General features: G+C 38.6%; 1 protein-coding gene and 1 pseudogene across 5 annotated transcripts in view; both read left to right on the top strand.

Annotated features, from left to right (window-relative positions):
• Positions 1 to 20,430, top strand: part of CNTRL (centriolin) — a 75,430-nt gene that overhangs the window by 51,522 nt on the left and 3,478 nt on the right. For 4 of the 5 annotated variants that reach the window (XM_036218243.1, XM_016155929.2, XM_036218242.1 and 1 more), the window contains 18 exons: positions 1,245 to 1,437; positions 3,601 to 3,731; positions 3,873 to 4,013; positions 4,117 to 4,243; positions 5,041 to 5,205; positions 5,953 to 6,112; positions 7,368 to 7,483; positions 7,564 to 7,781; positions 9,764 to 9,921; positions 10,982 to 11,055; positions 12,184 to 12,372; positions 12,819 to 13,044; positions 14,339 to 14,544; positions 15,567 to 15,707; positions 17,236 to 17,508; positions 17,683 to 17,745; positions 18,946 to 19,152; positions 20,316 to 20,402. In XM_036218243.1, the coding sequence (XP_036074136.1) occupies positions 1,245 to 1,437; positions 3,601 to 3,731; positions 3,873 to 4,013; positions 4,117 to 4,243; positions 5,041 to 5,205; positions 5,953 to 6,112; positions 7,368 to 7,483; positions 7,564 to 7,781; positions 9,764 to 9,921; positions 10,982 to 11,055; positions 12,184 to 12,372; positions 12,819 to 13,044; positions 14,339 to 14,544; positions 15,567 to 15,707; positions 17,236 to 17,508; positions 17,683 to 17,745; positions 18,946 to 19,152; positions 20,316 to 20,375 (2,848 nt within the window). In that variant the 3' untranslated portion in view covers positions 20,376 to 20,402. The remainder of the gene's footprint in view (positions 1 to 1,244; positions 1,438 to 3,600; positions 3,732 to 3,872; positions 4,014 to 4,116; positions 4,244 to 5,040; positions 5,206 to 5,952; positions 6,113 to 7,367; positions 7,484 to 7,563; positions 7,782 to 9,763; positions 9,922 to 10,981; positions 11,056 to 12,183; positions 12,373 to 12,818; positions 13,045 to 14,338; positions 14,545 to 15,566; positions 15,708 to 17,235; positions 17,509 to 17,682; positions 17,746 to 18,945; positions 19,153 to 20,315; positions 20,403 to 20,430) is intronic. The other variant, XM_016155930.2, reaches the window with a different exon arrangement.
• LOC118601462 lies at positions 15,953 to 16,071 on the top strand (annotated as a pseudogene).

The following is a 20,430-nucleotide window of genomic DNA, read 5'->3' as shown; positions in this document are numbered from 1 at the left end:
GCCTGTCTTTTTTTATCCTCCTCTTCCACACAGTGTTTGTTCTGGCTGTACTTAACTTGCTGTGGTTTCCCCCAAGCACCACGTTTTCTTCCACCTCCCCACCTTTGTACTTTTGCCCTCTGCCTGTCTTTCCAAAGGTCGGGATTCCTTCTTACACAAGATCTTTCCTATCTCAGGCTCCCACTATTGGGGGTTGGGTGTAGTGCTATTCACACCATATTGTAAGAAGCCCAGGAAGTCAGTAGCTGGGCCTCCCTCTCTGTGTCCCAGAGCCTGGCGTAGGGTCTGCTAACAAATGCAGTACTGCTGAGTGGGTGGGTCACTTACGTAGAAGCCCATCTTCTGCAGTAGTCAAAGAATTAGATAGTTCACCAGTTTTTGTCATTTGAGCCCTACTGGCCCATGCACCAGGGTTAGGGGGAGACCTGTGGAGGACACAGAAGTGAGTGAGAGGTGGTCTCTGCCTCGTAATAGACCTGGCAGGGAAGAGCAAGGGCCAAACCAAGAGAAGATTGGGACTAGATGTTCGAGGGTTTGGGGTGGGGTTATATCTATTCTTTTGTTAGGTGTATGTGGGGAAACAATGGTTTGTGGTCTTTTGAGAAAGGTGGTAGGGCAGGCAGTGGGATAGCCTCTTCTTTTCCTAGATATAAAAGTATAATAAATGATCATTTTAGGGAATTTGGTAACACAAAAATGTTCAGAAGAAAAAGTTAAAATCATCTATATGCCATCATTTAAAGAGGATCTGTTAATATGTTGATGAATTTATTACCATGTTTTCCTGTCATAGATGGTCCCATTTTCAAATAATTTTGACATGATAGTCTTGAGTTACTGAATCCTTATATGCTCTTTGATCTGTCAGATATTGTCACAATAATTTTGATCACCATAGTAATCATCCGTTACTATGATAGTGGTTTTATTTTTTTTAATATAACACAGAAGAGAAGTATCAACATTGTCTCAAACAAGTGCTAACAAAAAAGTAATTTTTATATTTAAAAGGACAAAACAATTGTATCATACATTATATATATCATACACTTATTGTCAGCAATATGCCATGCTGAATAAAAAGGTAAAGCTAGACCTTGAACATAATCAAATATAACTACTCTCCTAGTCTTTCTCATATAAAATTAGAAAATCATCGTGCATCTTTTTATCAGTTAAGGCTACAAGTGTGTGTGTTGTCTACATTTAAAATCTCAATGTACGTGTATATGATTTTTTTTTAGAGACTTCATGGATGGAGATGTGGAGAGTTTTATGAATGAACTAGAAATGGAAAAATCACTCAAACACCATGAAGATATTGTAGATGAAATTGAGTGCATTGAGAAGACTCTTCTGAAACGTCGAACAGAGCTCCGGGAAGCTGATCGACTGCTAGCAGAAGCTGAGAGTGAACTTTCATGCACTCAAGAGAAAGTATGTTCATTTGTGGTTTGGAGTGAGACAGCTTACTGTCATCAGCATGAAGGATTAGAAAGGAAATGTGTCAAGAGTCCAAGTCAGACAGCTGGGTTCCAGGCTGGACGCTGCTAGTTAAGTAGCTTTGAGAATTTGGACAAGTCACTTAAGTCCCTGAGCTTTGCTTTTCTCATCCATAAATTCAGGCTAAGAATACCTAGACTATTCAGTATGAATTAAGTGAAGTAGCATATTTAAAGCTCTCGAAGTAATTAGTTCCTAACACACCACTTCCTTATCTTGTGTGAGTCCTTTTTTAATTATTCGAGCTTCGATATCTATATTTATCAAATAGATCCATCCTATATTCTTATAATGCAACAATGTACCCTATAGGACTTCTAGTCTTACTTTGTTCTCTAAGTTGGGACTTCAACACAGAAAGAAGTCAAGGAAGTCAAGAAGTCAATAAAAGGAATTACCTTTTATTGAGCCCCTACTATGGCCACACATTGGCTATTTTATAAATACCACTTCTTTTAACCTTCCTGGCAACCCTGTAAGACGGACTTTAGCCCAGTTCACAAATATAGCTAAGGGAGGGTGGTAACTGGCCCAGGGTCACACAGTTAAAGTTCTGCTTCACCAAGAGAGTTTTTTTTTATGAGATGAGAATTCTAAGATAAATTCCAGTACCCACATGAAGCACCTCAGAAACTACTATTCTTATATTCTTTTGATGTGGATCGATTCAAATGAATAGAAATCTGTTACCCAAGAACCAAAATGAAGGATTTCTTAAAGAATTCTATGCGTGATGGCTTTAATAAGAATGGGAAAATATCCTCATCTCTTTTCAGATGATCAGTCACCTCTGTCACATGTTAGATTGCTGTGAGAGAAAATAAATGTGAGCAGGACAAGAGAAAAACTTATCACCGATATAGAAAAGAAGATTGATGATACTGGTAGTAGGCAGAGATAATAAGTGAACTGAGGCTAATAAGCTCTTTTCCCTTCATCCTCCTAAAAGTGACTCAGGGAGGCAGCTTACTAAGGAGAAAGAGGGAGGGGGGAAGTGCTGCATTTTGTAAGGAATGTGCTAGACATGTTAAAACCCGACATAGAAGGAGACAAGATACTACTTAGAGACATGGCATTCTGGAGTTCCTAGTGAGTTTTGTCCAATGCTTTGCTGATGAAACTGACAGAAACTAGCCATCTGAAATTGAAAGAAGTATATTGAAATATCTAGCTCTTTGGGACTTGCCAACCCTTTTGCATCCACATGGGATGTTTGATAGACTAGTTTAACATAAAGATGCCTCTGACTCTCATGCAACTGTAAAGCTTGAATTTTTTGGCTGAAGGTGAGTCACTGTTTAACCAAATACAAACCAAACTCTATTTTTGACCTTTGATATCATTGTTTTAAGCCTCTTCTTTTAGACAGAAAAAGAAACTAAGTTGATAAAAATAAATATATATACTGTTTCTGCCAAATCTTCTATAGGATCATTTTGAAATATTTCAAAAGTATTTAATATTTGTGTTTCTCAGCTGAAATTAAATTATCTTCAGATTAGTGAGGTTATACTTAATGATAATATCTAGAGTACAACCAGAATCTCTGTTTGGATGGAATACTGGGAAAATCACTTTGTTGCCACTAAATTAGGGAGATATTTTTATTTGAAAAACATAACGTAATAATATTACAGGTTCTTTTTTAAGTAAGATCATCCAGTCTCACCCCCCATAAATGATTGTTTTTATTTTTGCATTGCCTTCGGTCTTTATTAATATAGATATAGTTTTACGCAGTTTCTCTTACAGTGCTTGTACCATTTTAAATTTGTCTTTTTTCAGTCAAAATAAAATCATTAACATTTTTCCAAGTTGCTACATCGTCATCCTATTGGAAAGGCTACACAGTATTCCATCGCGTCGATGCTTTATCACTTGCTGAATCTATTACTTGTCCTTATATTACTTCATTATATAATGATCATTTTTGTATAGTAGTTCTGAATTCTGAGAATTGGAGAGTCAAAGTGAATGAACATTTTTATCAGTCCTTCTGTATTGCCTTGTTTTCCAAGATTTATACCAATTTACACTACCAATAGCTATGAGAGAGTATTGTAACTGAATTGCTTTTAATGACAATTTCTTTTCTAGACAAAAGATGCTATTGAAAAGTTCACCGTTGCCAAGAGAAATTTATTACAAACTGAGAAAGATGCTGAGGAATTAGAAAAGAGAGCTCAGGAAACTGCTGTTAATCTTGTCACAGCTGACCAGCAGCTCAGGTAGGTGGGATCCTTCTTCCACTGTTGATGTATTCGGTAAGATGAATGAGACGTTTGGTTCTAAGAGGATAATAATTGCATCATGATAAATAATGCAAGTTAAGTCTGGGGGGCCTGGGGGAATAATTGGATGTGTTTTAGATTGCTCCAGGCTGACACAACAGAATTGGAACAGCACAAAAGTGAGCAAGAAGAAATCTTGAAAGAAATAAACAAAGTTATTGCAGCAAAAGACTCAGATTTCCATTGTCTAAACCAAAAGAAGGAAAAACTGACTGAAGAGTAAGTAATACACCTTCTGTAGGGCTTCAAAGGGCTTGTGCTGGGAAATGGCTCTTGGGTTGAGTCTCCCTTCGGATCTGCTCTAGTACTGCGTGTTTTGTAGGCTGCAGAAACTGCAAAAAGACATTGAGACTGCGGAACACAATGAGGATCACCACCTGCAGGTCCTTAAAGAGTCCGAGAGCCTTCTGCAGGCCAAGAGAGCAGAGCTGGAGAAGCTGAAAAGCCAGGTATGGCAACAGACGCCTTGGAAAAACCAGTTTGTGTTGCTTTGAAACCTACTTTCATGTGATAACAAGCAATACATGTTTGATTGTACAGAAGAGAGGAAAATGCAAAATAAAATATAAAGCATAAATGGGGCTATGTATCCTAGTGGTGAAGTGTAGAGTCCAACCCAAATTTGAGTCCCACCTTAATACAAAAAAAATATTTAGTAAAAGAAGTGAGTCTCAGAACAGGATATACTCAGATCATTTATGTTAAATGTGTTTATGAACACTTGTGTTTGTATTTTTAACCTGTACAAAAGTATGAAAGTGCTCATCTGATAAGAGAGGGTTCTGAGGATTTTCCATTTTCTTTCTTTTGCATGTCTGGATTTTATGCTTTTTCTGTAAACAAATATGTGTTGCCCTTAAAATTTTAATTTTTAAATTTACAAAACGAATATATTTTTTTAAATCCCCACCTAACTTCCATTGCCAAGATAGTTGTCAAATGGAATAATGTATAGATATGAAAGTTCTTTGAAAACCATAACCTGAGGGATAATCATTATTATCCCATTGTTGTTTTGGCTGTGACTTGAGTGATTTTATGTATGCGATCATAAAGTCTTTATTGGGCATTTCATGCCTGCACCCCCAGCCTGGCCTTCTTGACTCTGGCAGCTGGGGTAATTAGAGTTGGGCTAACTCTTAATTTCTACCCACAAGCTTTAGCTGGACTAACCAGTCTCCATCTCAGCCCCGAAGGCTGCGTGGCCTTTTTCAAGCTTTGCATTCTTACCTTTTCTTTAATGCAGGTGACAGCTCAGCAGCAGGAGATGGCCGTCTTGGACAGGCAGTTAGGGCATAAAAAGGAAGAGCTGCATCTACTCCAAGGAAGCATGGTCCAGGCCAAAGCTGATCTCCAAGAAGCACTGAGACTGGGAGAGACAGAAGTAGCTGAGAAGTGCAGTCACATTAGGGTATGTTTTCAGTGGGTTTTCTTAAGAGTTCTAAGATAGTGGTATAAGTTTATTTTGAGATATTTTCATTGTCCCCCTGCCAAATGCAAATATTAATTCCTGATTCTTGACTCTTCTGTGACATCATTTTGGTGGTGTTCTGTATATCCATGCTGTGGCTGCTGTTTATAGCTCTCATAATGTCCTCTGGATGTGCCCAAGGTTTTCGGCCTCTATGCCTTTTCATATCATTTCTTCTCCAGGAACTCCTTTTCTTATAATGTCTAGATTCTATTCATTTTCATGGTCCAGCTTCATGCTAAGAAGACTTCTCTGCTTTTTCCTTTACCCTGAAAGAAGTTTCTCTCTCTTCTGAGTTTGGTAGCACTCTGCACATTTCCTAGGGCATCTTAGCCTTTCATGATCATGTTTATGTTCCCTGGCTTACTTCCCCAAAGAGGGCTAAACTCCTTGAGAGCAGGAGATGTATCTGAATCAGCCTTTTTTCTCTGTAATACCTTGCCTTACACATAGTAAATACTACTTATACATTTTAGTGTATTACATTCTTCTGTTATACAAAAATATGTTAGGATAACATATAGTGCTGATATAAAAGGCAAAATAAGCTTGTTTCCAAATTAGAATTTCTATGAAAGGAGACAAGTAATAACAGAACTGATAATAAAGTAATCTCCATTCAAAATTTGGGGGCGGTGGTAGATTTCTTTTTGTCTTTTTGTTTTGTTTTCATTTTGTTTTGCACAGGAAGTAAAATCTCTTCTGGAAGAACTGAGTTTTCAGAAAGGAGAACTGAATGTCCAGATTAGTGAAAAAAAAACTCAACTTACCCTTATAAGGCAGGAAATTGAAAAAGAGGAAGAAAACCTCCAGGTAGTTTTAGGACAAATGTCTAAACATAAAACTGGTAAGTTTAAAGGAAAACAATTTTATTTTATAAAGTCTGGTGTTAGATGTGTCTATATTCCAGGTCACAAAAAAATACAATGGTTAAGTAGACTTCTTTTAAACTTTAACATTACTTTTAGTGGTATTCACACAATAGAATATATAGATGTCAAATTATAATGTACACCTGAAAATTATATAATTGTATTAACCAATGTTACTACAGTAAACTTAAAAGATTATATCAATCGATAAAATAAAGTTTAACTTTATTACTAATAAGCAAAGAAAAGCAGATTATAAAAGGAATATGATATTTTCTGCCATTCAAATTGATGCATTTATTTAAAAGTAAAATAATTGTATTTATTGCTAACCAAGGTATGGCCAAAAAAAGAGCACTTACTTATAGACTGTTGATTGAAGTATAAATCAAATACTCTACCAGTGTTTCAAGATTCTTAAAATTCACACCTGTTGAACTACTTAGTTCATTTCTAGTTTTCTAAAGAAGGCAAACATTATTTGCAGATCACAGCAATATGTATTTATTTTATTTTATTTTCTTGTTTTACAAATTAAGCTGACTTAGTTGGTTAGTTGCAGCAAAATTTATGACAATTTGGAAGCAAACGACCGGTTTAAAAGCCACATTTTTGACACTTAAATGTCATGCAAAAATGCTGATGAAGAGAATGAAAAAAGAAAAAAAAGTGCAGAATGTATTCCCAATTCATTTTAAAATGTGTGTGTGGGGAGGGGGCGGTGTGCCCACGCATGTGCTTTGGAAGGAAATACATCAAAAATGCTGTTTTAATGGTGATCGCCTTAGGATAGGATAATGATGGGTTTTTGTTTTTCTCTATTATACTTTATTTTTTTCAAATTTTCTATAGTGAGCAAATATTTTTATAATAAGAAAAAAGTTAATGTTTAAAAATCTATATTTCAAAGCATAAAAATTATGTAAATCTCAATGTATATATTTTAAAGTTTTTTCTATTTATTTTTGTTAAAATTCTTTTAGGTGGGGTAAATCCTTTCAGAACAAGATCTTTGTTAAATGTTTTTGTTAAAGTGTTTTGTTTAAATTAACACTTAGCAATACTTTTAAAGGATTTTTTTTCCATTTAAAATACAATTAGCTCCATTAATTCAGTATAACAAATTTTTGATTATCTATTATTTTTTGTATATCAGTGGCATTTTCTGTTTAATCTGGTAAATCTTTCCAAATTGATTTAATACCATGGACCATGCTTTGTTTCTGTTAGAACTAAAGAATATTCTGGACATGTTGCAACTTGAAAACAATGAGCTACAAGGTTTGAAGCTACAACATGACCAAAAGATATCTGAGCTAGAGAAGATTCAGGTTGAAGTGCTAGAGGTAATAAACAAAGCTTTTAACCCTTACCAAACTGCATTCTTTGTTTTCTATATCTTTGAGCTTTCTTTTATCTGATTTAGGAAAAACTGGGGTTAGAGAATTTGCAGCAGACAGCCCTGCGACAGAAAGGAGAAATAGAATGGCAGAAGCAGCTCCTTGAGAGGGACAAACGGGAAATAGAGCGAATAACTGCTGAGACCCGAGCATTACAATCGTGTGTTGAGTCTTTGTGCAAAGAAAAGCAAGATCTCGAAGAGAAATGTGGCAGCTGGGAAAAGAAGTTAGCACAAACCAAACGGTGAGAGCAGGAACAAATAAGCTTGCAAGATCACTTCTTGAAAGCTATAGCATTATAAACACGCTATTAAAAAATTAGGAAATAGAGAAAAAGAAAAAAGAATACCCTGCAAACTCAATATCACCATACAAATCACCAGTAATATTTTTGGGTAAATTTCCTTTTGGTTTTTTTCTTCCAAAAGCATTTTTAAAAAATAACCTGTCATGGGTTTTTAAATAAAGTTTGTGAGTAGGAAGACAATATTGTTAAGATTCAGTTCTCAAAGTGATCTATAGGTTCAAAACAGTCATGATCGAAATCCCAACAGGCTTTTTAAGTAGAAATTCATATGGCAATGTGAAGGCCTAGAATAGAATCTCAAACTTTTAGCTATGCCAAAAGAAGTACAGAAAAAGTACATAAGTTTAGGGCAAACACTACCTGATTTCAAGTCTTAGTGTAATCAGAACACTGTGGCACTGATTACAAAGATAGACAGATACATCAGTGGAACAGAATAGTAAGTCTAGAAGTAAACACCAAATATGTGTCCAGCTGAAAGATGCAACGGCATCCTTTTCAGTAGAGGAAAGATGGCCTTTTCAAAAAATACTGCTTTAACAATTGTATATCAGAAACCAAAAAAAAAAAAAAAGAACCTCAAAACATACCTCACACTATATATAAAAATCAACTCAAAATGGACTGTAAACATAAATGTAAACCTAAGTATAAAACTCCTAGGAGAAAACATAGGTAAAAAGATATTTGTGACCTTGAGTTAGGGAAAAAGTTTTAGATATGATGCCAGAAAGCATGATCTATAAAAGAATAAATTGATAAAATTGGACTTCATCAAAACTTAAAGCTTTTGCTCCTCAAAACACACTGTTAAGATAATGAAAAGACATGTCTGGGAGAAAAATCTTTGCAACCATATATCTGATAAAAGACTTGTACCTAGAACACATGTAACTTTCAAAACTCAGTAATTAGAAAATGAACAACCCAGTTTTTCAAATAGGCAAAAGATTTGAACAGACATTTCACTTAAGAAATGTGGATGACAAATAAATACATAAAAAGATGTGCAGCATCATTAACCAGTAGGGAAATGCAAATTAAAGCCACAATGAGATATCATTACATACCTATTAGAATGGCTAAGATTAAAGACTGATAAAATGTTAGTGAGGAACTTTCTCGCATGATTGGTGGGCATTTTAGTTTTAGTAAAATGTTAGACCACTTTGGAAAATAGTTTGGCAATTTCTTAAAAAATCAAACATATGCCTACCAGATTTAGCAGTTACACTCCTAGGTATTTATTCATGAGACATGAAAGCATGTGTCCATATAAAGACAATATGTTAATGTTCATAGCAACTTTTATTTGTAATAAATAGCCTAAAACTGGAAACAATCTAATTGAAAGGTCCATCAGCTGGTGAATGGATAGACAAATTATAGTATATCCACACTATGAAATACTACTCAGCAATAAAAAGAGATGGAGTTGATACACATAACAACATAGATGAATCTCAGAGTAATTTTTCTCAGGGAAAGAAGCCAGACGAAAACAAGTCCATACAGTGTGAATTCCATTGATGTGAAAGAATTCATGTTGATGTTCATCTGTTTTGGACAAATCCTATTATACATACAATTGTATTTCCTGCTTTTTCATTTTTCAGAAGTTAGAGATCCATCTTAATTACTCAGATTTTTTTGAATTCTGAGTGCTAGTCATGTTTTTATCACTGATTTTTATTTTTCTAAATTCAATTTAGTGAATTTTTGAAAAATCTCCTATTTGGAAAGCTGAAAATAAGATTCCTTTTGAAAGTGAGTTGAAGAGCCTTAAATTCCTAAGATTTATAATCATTCAGACTTCTTAATTATACTGTGAAAGTGTAACACTGTTCCTCAGTTGTCTCTTGCATGTGCTTGAACATTTCATACTTGACAGTCTGACTGTTCTTTACTGGAATTGGCAGAGTTTTAGCAGCTACAGAAGAGAGTAGTAAAACGGAGCGATCAAACTTAGAAAGGCTGGAATTGGGTGTCCGAAAACTGCAGCAGGAACTAGACCAGCTAAACCAAGACAAGCTGTCACTGCACAAAGATATCGCGGCAATGCAGCAGCAACTACAAGGTACGAGGCGAGCAACAGCCGCGCTGTGGCTTCTTTTGTTAGAGTCGTCTTTTAATTGTTTGTTTTTTTATTATGGAACTGAATCGTGCTGATAGGCATGGGGTTTCTTTTAGAAGTGGCCAGAATGTTCTAAAATTAGATTGTAGTGATTTTTGCACAAGTCTGTGAATATACTAAAAGCCACTGAATTATATGGGGGAAATATATGATATATGAATTATATCTTAAAGCTGTTAAAAAAAAAAAACTAATTTTCATTAAAGAATAATTTAAAAACAGCAAAAAGATAAAATAAAAATTACTTTTGACCTCACTCCTCAGAGATAATGCCTATTAATGGTTTGGTGACTATCTTTCCAGATTTTTTCTAGAGATTGTATGTATTTGTATATTTTTAAAAAGAAAAACAAAGATGCAAATAATATCTTTATTGCCAAAATTTATAATTATTCATGATTATTTAGGGGAAGTTATTAAGTAATTCTAGCTAATATATTTGTTGAGCACTTACTATGTCTTAGATATGATGCAAGTACTTTATGTGCATTTTTCACTTGTTATGACATTTTTATGATGTAAAAATAATTATTTTACCCATTTTCAGATGAGGCAACTTAAGCTTAGTCTCTTTGTCACTTGCTTAAGGGAGAAATGACTTACTCAAGCTCCCATAACTAGTAAGTGACAAAACCAGAATAGATATAAAATTTATTCCCAAACTGTCTTCCTGAAAGGTCATACCAAATTTACATTTCTGCCAGCAGTGTCGAAGGTGCCTGATTTTAAACCATACACCTCAATAGCACTAGGTGTTCTCTAAAAAAATTTCATGTGAGATTTTGAACAGGGAAGTCTTAAAAACCTGGGCTTCAAGCCCAGATCTGGGTCATGCATGTACCTAACTCTTTTTTTTGGCCTTTAATTAGATAGTGTGGCATAGTCATACATTTAATAGAAATATGTTTAAATTTGCTTCCACTCTATTTTATGAGGGAGCTGATGGGAATCTGGAAACACATATATACGTATTTCTTATTATATGTAAATGTTATTTCTATAGAAAAACGAGAAGCACTAAACCCACTACAGGAGGAACTAGCTAATGTCCAAGACCATTTGAACCTAACAAAACAGGTAAGCCTAACACGTAATCTTCTAGTAGTATCCTAAAGGCATGTAGACAATTCGTTGAAATATTAAATCAAGTAGGCTAGTTCATTTCCATACCAGCAGGTCCCATAGGGCTATTTACATAACAAAAACATCATATACACAAAAATTTTGATTCAGAGCAGTGATTTTCTAATTTACGTTAGCCCTAGAACTCTTGATTCATACAATATTTTATTCAAGGTAAGTAAGGTGGTGGCTAGACCAGAGCCCAACCCCTCTGCAGTCTCTCTGGGGTCTTCAGGGACCAGATGGACCATCTCTTATCTGCGGCACAGATGAGGCCTCCAAAGGCTGGATTTCGATTTGATTACTCATTGAGCCGCAGAGTAACTTCCAGATCTGGGCCTCGTCTTGTCAGATGCTGAATAGAGTAGATCCTTGACCCTAACTCAGTGCTGTCCCATGAGAATAGTGCTATAATTCGAGTTCCAAAGTCCTTAAGCAAGTTCCAGGCCTCAGTTTCCACTATGTAAATTAGTGTTAGATTAGATATCAAACTCCTTTTTTTTCTACTTTTAGGAGTCTGTTTCTAAGATGTATGAAACTTAAAAATCAAAGTATTCTGTCTTTTAAAAAGACTTACATGGGTTCTTTTGAATATTTTCTGTTATTTTTCAAAAATGTAATTTTTTCAAAAATGCTCAATTTCAGTTCCTTGAAGAAGTATGTATTTATTGTTTTCAAGTTTTTTAACCTGTATAAATATTTCAAATGGTAACAAAACCAAGACTTTAGGTTCATTTTCAATAAGAATTATCCTTATTCACAGCTTTTCTTAATCTTCTTTGCATTCCTGAGAGGTGAGCGTCTTTCAGCCCCACCTTAGGTGACAAGGCAACTGAAGCCCAGAGGAACTGAGTCTCTTGCTGAGGTTCTGACATCTTCTGTCATCTTACTTTTTTAGGTACTAAAAAGAAGAAAGCCAGTGATTGAGTTCTCTGTACCTTTATATAAGTTTATTGAGATAACAAAGGATATGGAACTTCTGCGCTTCTCATTTTGTTAGACTTATTAGATCCTAGAGTAGCACTAGCCACCTCTAGTAAAGATGGCTTTGTTAGTATTTTCAATGTCTTCTTTTACCTAAAGGACTTGCTCCAAACCACCAAGCATAAGGACTCACTGTTCAGTGAGCAGACCAGGCTCCAGAAGGACATTAGTGAGTGGGTAAAGAAGTTCGAAGACTGCCAAAAAGAAGAGGAGAAAAAACAACAACAGCTTCAAGCACTCCAGAACGAGATTGAAGAAAACAAGGCCAAACTAGCCCAACAAGAAACGGTACTACACTTTTATGATTTTACATAACAGGAAACACTTTGTCACTTGTGTGAGCTTTTTTCTACCCCAGCAGAAACCTGCTGAGAAGTAACCCCGTGGGACTAGCCTCCCTTAACTGCCCTGTGTACGCAGGGGGATTGTATACCAGCTCTCACTCCCTCAGTATTAACATTTATGGACCATTAAGGCCATAGAACATTGGTTCTGTAATGAATCTTGATGGCCACATGCCACTTGCCGCTTGAATCCCCTTCTCACCTGCTGGCCAACTAGTTTTCCAGTTCATGCTTGATCACCTTTGTAAACGGAACTCACTCATTCTCTCACCATGGGCTGTTTCCTACTTTCTGTTGAACTAGAATCTATCTAGTGTCTGTCTATTAAGGTTCCCTTCTCTGGGACACTATTTGTTATTTTATAACTAACCAAGTTCGTTTTCTATTAAGATGTTTCAAAGACTCCAGGAAGAGAGAGAAAGTGAAGAAAAAAAATTAGAAGCCAGTAAAACGACACTGAAGGAGCAGCAGCACAAGGTGGAAAAGGAATTAACAGATCAGAAAGGCAACCTGGAGCGGGTGCTCACAGAGCTGTTGGTGACTGAAGAGCGCATCAGGGCTCTGCAGAAAGAGGAAAGGTGGGGCGAGGCCCTGGAGAAGGCGCTCTCTCAAACCAGTATGTATTCTGAACGTCACCCTCGGGTGGGAGGAGGGGATCTGCTGGTCGTCTTAGAAAGTGTGTGAAGGAGACCCAAGGCCTCAGCCATAACCCATGAGGAGGCGGGAGAGGCGCAGCAGGGAGCACGGTGCCCCTTTGATCCTCCTAGCCCTGTGAGAGATGAAGCAGTTTGTCCTTATGGCAGTGGCGTTTGATCCTGAGACTGTTAAACCTTTTTACTTTACTGTATTGCCTTCGTTGAGAATGCTGTCCCAAGAAAGTGGGACAGTAAGGTAAAGAAGTACCTAAAGGTGCTCTACAAGGCTTTCTATAAAGTACATTATGAGTTTTGGTAACAATGACCCGTTTTCAAACAATCAAAATAAAACAGTATTAATTATTCTACTTCTATCCAAATTTGACAAATACCAAAATACAGGTATTTGCCTTTGGATCTGTTTGTTCTCTCTTGAGCCATAAATAAATGAATGGACATGGGAATCTAGGGTAAATGATTGTTCTAACATTGGTAAGTGATTCCCCACTCCCCCCCCCCCCCCCGTAGGCTGCAGGGTTTAATAATGCTCAGAAAATGCTGTCCCTGCAAAGTGAACTCAGTGGACTTAGGGATTGGAAGGGTTAATATTCCTTTTCCCCTGGGAACTCTTGATAGAATCAAACTCAACCATTTCATTATGAAAATGAAACTTCACAAATATCCTGAGCATGACCATGCCAGATGTGTAAAAAGTAAAATCTAGATAGGATGTTACTCTAAAGAGGATGATCAGAAAATTTTGTTTCAAATGTCACTCTTATGTACAAGCATTATTTGTTGAGTACTCACTGTGTACTAGGTATTTGCATACATGATTCCCATTGAACACCAGGAGATAGGGTCCCCCTGTAAGATAGGGCTGATACCATTCCATATCCGTGTTCTTCCCATTGCACCGCCTCCCATGACAGAAGTAGCACTGGTGTGCCTCCCTTTGTTAAAATCAACGTTTATTAAAAACTTCAGCAGTCTGTTCCACGTTCCCTGCACCTCAAGATTGGAGCTGTTTTTGAGTAAAAGACTCAAAAAGGAGACAGTAGCTATCTATCACTTCGTAATCAGGCCCTCCAGGAACCAGTTATGTCGAGAGGCACCCTTATTTGGGCCTTTTTCTGGGCCTCTGGTGTGGGTCGGAGGAGACTTGGAAGACTCAGTGCTGGAGGAGTGGGTGGCATGTCATTATCTAGTCTGCCCATGAGGAAAAGAGAGCTCTGCCCACAGCCAGCCCAAACTACCAAAAAATGCTCATTTCAGAACAACAGCTTTCAGAACGGGAAAAGCAATTACTGGAAAAGTCCAATGAGCTGCTGGCTCTCCAGAAGGAGATGGACTCTATGAGGGCCGACTTCAGCCTTTTGCGGAACCAGTTCTTAACAGAAAGAAAGAAAGCTGAGAAACAGGTTCTCAGCCTGAAGGAAGCACTTAAGGTCCAGCGAAGCCAGCTGGAGAAAAACCTTCTCGTGAGTACCTGCTGCCCTGGCAGTTTGTGAGGAAATGATGCATTTAAATATTTTAACTAAAACACTGCTTCAGTGTAGAGAAAATGGATTACCTGTCAGCCCAGTCCCTAACTCATAATGCATAATTTGATCTTAAAGCTAATGGCAGATTTTGTCTGAGTCTGGGCTGCAGCCCTACAGGAGCTCTTGCTGGTTAGCTAGAAAGATGGTCACATGAACAGACGATGCCCACACAAAGCAGAGAGCACTCTCAGCTAGTAAGCCTCTGCTTACTCCTCCGGGGGGTACCTATAGGGAGCTTGGGAGAAATAAGGCTTCTGAAGACATTTACACAGCTGTAGTCAGTGCTCATAGATTTTTCTCATCCTGCCTTTTTCAGTCAACATTAGCTTTAATTAATCATTATCCTGAAACCAGGAAGTCCAAACTAGCATGCTTTTATCTATAAGATAAATTTTGGGAGGTGATATTCAGACGAGTTCAGAACAGTTTATGTTGGGTGGAGGTAGGTGGGCAGCAATGGGGCCTGTCACAGGAATGGATTTTACTAATACCCTCTGGAGGAATTAATGCACCCCCGTTATGTGAATGGAACATTCAAACCATGCACATTTCCCAAAAGGTGATTCTCTTACAATTAGCGATAGGCAACATGGTTTTAAAGGTAGTATGCAAATGTCTAGATTTTAATCCTCCCAATAACCCTGTGATGATAGGGATCATTGTCCCCATTTTACAGGCAGTTAATAGTTACAGGCAGTTAATAGATGATAGAAATGAAAAATAACTTATTATCAAAAGTCACGTTGCAGATCTAGGATTCAGACTTTGGGCTAATAGACTCTGACCTTGTATGTATTCCTGGCTCTAACATAGCTGCTAAAGAAGGCAGGTAGAATTGCTCCCATTTTACAGCTGGAGAAGCTGTGGCCAGATGAGAAATGAAGTTACAGTGCTAGTGTGTAAGCCAACACCACCACCAGGTCCTGGACCCCACAGTCATTTTCCTCCTCCTGTGCTAGGAGCAAAAGCAGGAGAACAGCTGCATGCAGAAGGAAATGGCAACAATCGAACAGGTGGCCCAGGACAACCACGAAAGGGCCAGGCGCCTCATGAAGGAGCTCAACCAGATGCAGCATGAGTACTCGGAGCTCAAGAAACAGGTGTGCCCAGGAGCCCCGGCTGGCCGGTCCCAGACAGAGAGGACTCGTGAGGCATGCTCACTCCCCATGGGCTCAGACATTCGTTTCTTAATACCTCTTTTAAGAAAGTATTTGTTTGTGGAAATTGTAAAGCTGACGATAAGAATATCCTGTAGGTCAAATCTGTTTTTTTCTGTCCTTAAAATTTAGAAATGTACCTCCACAAGAAAAAAGTATGTGTTCAAAACATTTTTAAAATTCCCTTTGTCTCTGGCCATACCAACCTGAATGCGCCCTATCTCATCTGATCTCAGAAGCTAAGCAGGGTCGGGCCTGGTTAGTTCTTAGATGGGAGATCACCTAGGAAGACCAGGTGCTATAGGCATTTAAAAATAAATAAATAAAATTCCCTTAGGTTCAATAAGCTTTTTATCTTAGTTTTTGAGAGAAAAATGAAGTTCTTCAGCATAAAATTTTTTCTTAGTTCGAAGTAGTAGTTTGAAATGTTAGATTTTATGCTAGAAACAAGTCTGTAAGAGCCAAACCCCCAGGACAAGAAAAAATGACTCCAGGAGAACCTGCAGTGGATGTGGGAGCGGTTCCCACTTAGACTGGGAGAGTCCGATCCTGGATGCCCCTGGTGTTCCTTAGCCAGGGTCAGCGTCTGGGCCACTCTGAGCTCCCTAGTCAGGCTGCTATGGCCACTCTGTTGACTCTGCCACACTTTGTCCTTCAAACAGCTCCCTGTGGCCATTCAGGTTCATCTGTGCCTCCAACCCCTCCCTTACATACCCACTTTGGTTCAAGAAAGAAAAATAACTTTAATTTAAAGGCCCCAAGCCTCTGCAAATTTGTAAGGGGTGACTAGCAGTGGGTATGACCATAATATCTTCACTAAGCTCTTTATGGAGAGAGCCACATAGAGTAGTCTCAGGTATTCAACACAGTCTGTAACACCTGAGGAAACCTCTAGGTTGTCCAGACCACCTGATTATTCACCTATAAAATGAAAACACTGGACCAGATCATTTCTAAGTTCCCAGCATTAACCCTTATAATCTAGATCACTTACGACTTGTTTCAGTAAATGGCTGTTTTCTCCTTTGGGGTTTAATTATGTTCTTGCCATTTATTAGGTCCACTAAGTACTTCATATAAATGCTCACCTAGTTCTCACATTTTCTATGCAAGTTATTATCTTAATGTATAACTGAGGTAATGGGTTCAGATTAGCTGACTTCTCCTAAGTCATACTAGTAATGTTTACTCACAATGATATTGGACTCCAGCTCCATCTAATTCCAGAGAGACTGACTTCTGTGGAGTAACACCTTCAGGGAACACTGTGCCCATGCTTTTCTAAATGGAAGGTGCTCTAGTCAAAATGCCAATGAAATTGTTTACTTGGTAGCTTCTAGAAACTTGAGCAGTTGAAAAAAATCACAAGTTTTTGACATTTATAGATCTTTAAATACATGACACATTAAACACTAAGCAGTTCTAATTCAGTCCCAAACTTTACCAATGGTATCTGACTCTCACTTTTTAGATGGCAAACCAAAAAGATTTGGAGAGAAGACAAATCGAAATTAGTGAAGCAATGAGGACACTTAAATCGGAGGTGAAAGATGAAATCAGAACCAGCCTGAAGAACCTCAACCAGTTTCTCCCAGAGTTACCGCCAGATCTGGAAGCTATTTTGGAAAGAAACGAACACCTTGGAGGAGGGTTGGAAAGCTTGAAAGAGAATTTTCCATTCACCATGAGTGAGAGACCATCAACTTTTGAAGAAAAACCAAATTTTTCCCAGGTCCACATAAAGGTAAGAGTTTATCCCGCTCTCCTCTGGACTTTGTAGAAGAATAACTTGTTCCTACCTCCCTCCAATAAGTTGAAAAACAAAGTTGGGAGTCAGGAGGGCAGGAGGAAGTAAAAGCTGGTGGTTACTGATGGTGGTGTTTGGTGACTCTGGTGTTTCTCTTGCCCTCTGAAAAAGGATGAACACTGGCGTGGAGAAGCCCTGCGAGAGAAGCTGCGTCACCGTGAAGATCGACTCAAGGTTGCCTTCTTATAGTATGAGAGACTTGGCCTGTTGAGGAGAGTGGGGAAGGTCGCTTGCATTCACATACCGCTGTCACACTGGCTCTATTGCAGCACCCACAGCAGTTTTCTAGATTACGTGGTTGAAGGTCAGAGAAGTTGTCATCACACAGTAAATGGAAGGGTCGTTATTCAAAACCATGAATTCTGGTGGTGAGCCCAGTGTTCTTTAACCCATGTAAATGCTGCTTTGCCTCAACTAAATCTGATGGAACCTAAGGATTTGGGAAATAGAGATACAATGATAAACAATAAGGAGCTCAGAGGCCAGTGGTCGGGGGAATACTGGAAAGGCGGGCTTGGGTGTCAGGTAAGAAGTTGTTGGACTCAGAACACGTTGGGTTTGAAGGCCTCGTGAGACATCCGGGAAGCATGTCTATCTGTAGGCAGCTGAAAATAGGGCCAGTGTAGCCCTGAAGATTTAGGGTTAAGAGTATAGGTGGGAGTTAGAAAATGAGAGTGAGGTAGAACAGGAGAGGACCGAATGCATTTTGGAGAACAGTTACATATACAGCAGGGGCCCAGAGGAGCCACGTGCCCTATTGAGTGAGTGGAGGCCCTTGGCCACCAGTAGCCTCCAGACGTGTGGCCATTTAGATGTAAATTTATAATTATTAAATCAAGTTAAAATTCAGTTCTTCCGGTGGCCACATTTCAAGCCATCAATAGCCACATATGACTAATATATTATTGGGCAGCATAGATTGAGAACATTCTCATCACCACAGAAAGTTCTGTTGAAAAGCGCTGCTTATCAACTTTGAGAGAATCATTCCAAATATACAGCCTTGGGAAAATCCAGAAAGAAGTCAAGAGTTGAGGATTAAATAGACTGTGAGAGACACTGAAGATATCAAGTGTAAACCGATCTTCTGAGGGTAGGCAGTAGTTTAACGAGGAGGCCGGGATGCAGGTGTCCCAAGCGTCGTTACAGTGGCGAGAGCAGGCTGAGTAGAAGGCCCAGTGGACAACACAGAATGGTGAAAGTAGAGCACACGGAGGGTGGGGTACACCTTGTAGATTTTTTTTCTTTTTAGGACAAGAACATTTTTAGCAGCCATGCCTACTTTATGATAGAGTTGCCTATCAGAGGTTAAACTGAGTAATAGTTCTGGTACATTTCTTCTGCGTAAAACCCTAACTTTTACAACACTTGCAGGCCCAGCTTCGACACTGTATGTCCAAGCAAGCAGAAGTGTTAATTAAAGGGAAACGGCAGACAGAGGGCACTTTACACAGCTTGAGGAGACAAGTCGACGCTTTGGGGGAGTTGGTCACCAGCACCTCTGCAGATTCCACGTCGTCGCCCAGTCTGTCTCAGATGGAATCTTCCCTTGCAGAGGACGGTCAGCTCGGACCAAGCCAGGTAAGAAGAAGCTCTTCGCAAGGGGTCTGATCTGTACATGGGAAGGACCTGAAAGCTTTGCTGTGCATCATCTAAGGGAGCCTCAGGACTAAAATGCCTCTTCAGATCTCTGGAAAACTTGTTTTAGGAAAGACTTGTTTTTCCATGGTTCCTGGGAAAACTGGAATCAGCTGGTCGGTAGATGTAAGTAGTATAAACTGACGGCTTAGGAAACAGACTAGGACTAGATGACCTCTCAGAGACATGGTTAACTCTACTAGTAATGTCCACTGGGTCAGCCTAAAGAGTTTAGACCTGTGAGGCCATTTGAGTCCTAGTTTAGTCCGTCTGCCTCCGAATTCTGGGGAAAGATGATTGACTGTGCCTACTGCAAAAGTTTGAACGCAGACTCTTAACCCAGAGTCTATAAAGAAACCCTGAATTTCATGAAGGTTTTCTGTGTGACTTAAGGTTAATAATCATTTACGATGAACATGAAATATGCTCATGGATTGGTAAATAGTAACACAGTGTTACTGTCAGAAATAGTACTGTGTGCCTACTGTGTGCAGGTACTAAATCCTTTATATGTATTATCTCATTTAGTTTTTATACCCTGGGAGGTAGGATTATCGCTTTGTACAGATAAAGAAATTGTGAGAAATGCTGTCAAATCACAGCAAAAGGTAAAAACAGGACTTAGGGGCTAATCTGTCTTTACCACAGAGCAGTATATTGTATGGTTGAGCCACAAGGAACATTGAAGAACAACTGCCTCTTTAATAGGCACAAGCTCATTCATTAGTAGCAGACCCAAGATTTAATTATGATTACCCTACGTAGGACCTAAGTCAGATACAGGCCAAAACCACCAAGGGCCTCAGGGTAGGCCTTAAGGAAGAAAGTGTCAGAGGCAATAGTCATTGAAAAGGAGGTAGCCCACAGGAGTTGGGGGCCAGGTTCAGTTTTCAGCTCATGGCAGCCAGAAGAGTTAAGGGGCTCTAAAGTCAAGAGAATGACAGAGGAGGTGTCAGAGGCACAACAGGTAGGGGTGAGACTGTTAGAATTATTTTGGAGTCTTGGGTCATAATCCAGGTTCCCGGGGGATGAAAGCCTGCACTCGCACTACTTTGGAGTTAGAGGGCTGGCTTCTGAGCCTAATGTTTTTTCTCCCTTCTTTTCAGAGCTCCTTCCAACAAGTTCTACAAGGTCCGTCACAATCACCAGACAGTTACCTACACTGAAGCCATTCCCAGCTTCTTACTCACAGGGTAAGTGCTATTAATAGTTCTTTTAACG

Source organism: Rousettus aegyptiacus, unplaced genomic scaffold (genome assembly GCF_014176215.1).
Source record: "Rousettus aegyptiacus isolate mRouAeg1 unplaced genomic scaffold, mRouAeg1.p scaffold_m13_p_3, whole genome shotgun sequence".
NCBI lineage: Eukaryota > Metazoa > Chordata > Mammalia > Chiroptera > Pteropodidae > Rousettus > Rousettus aegyptiacus.
The sequence above is the reverse complement of the archived record's forward strand: the minus strand, read 5'-3'. Positions and strand labels throughout refer to the sequence as shown.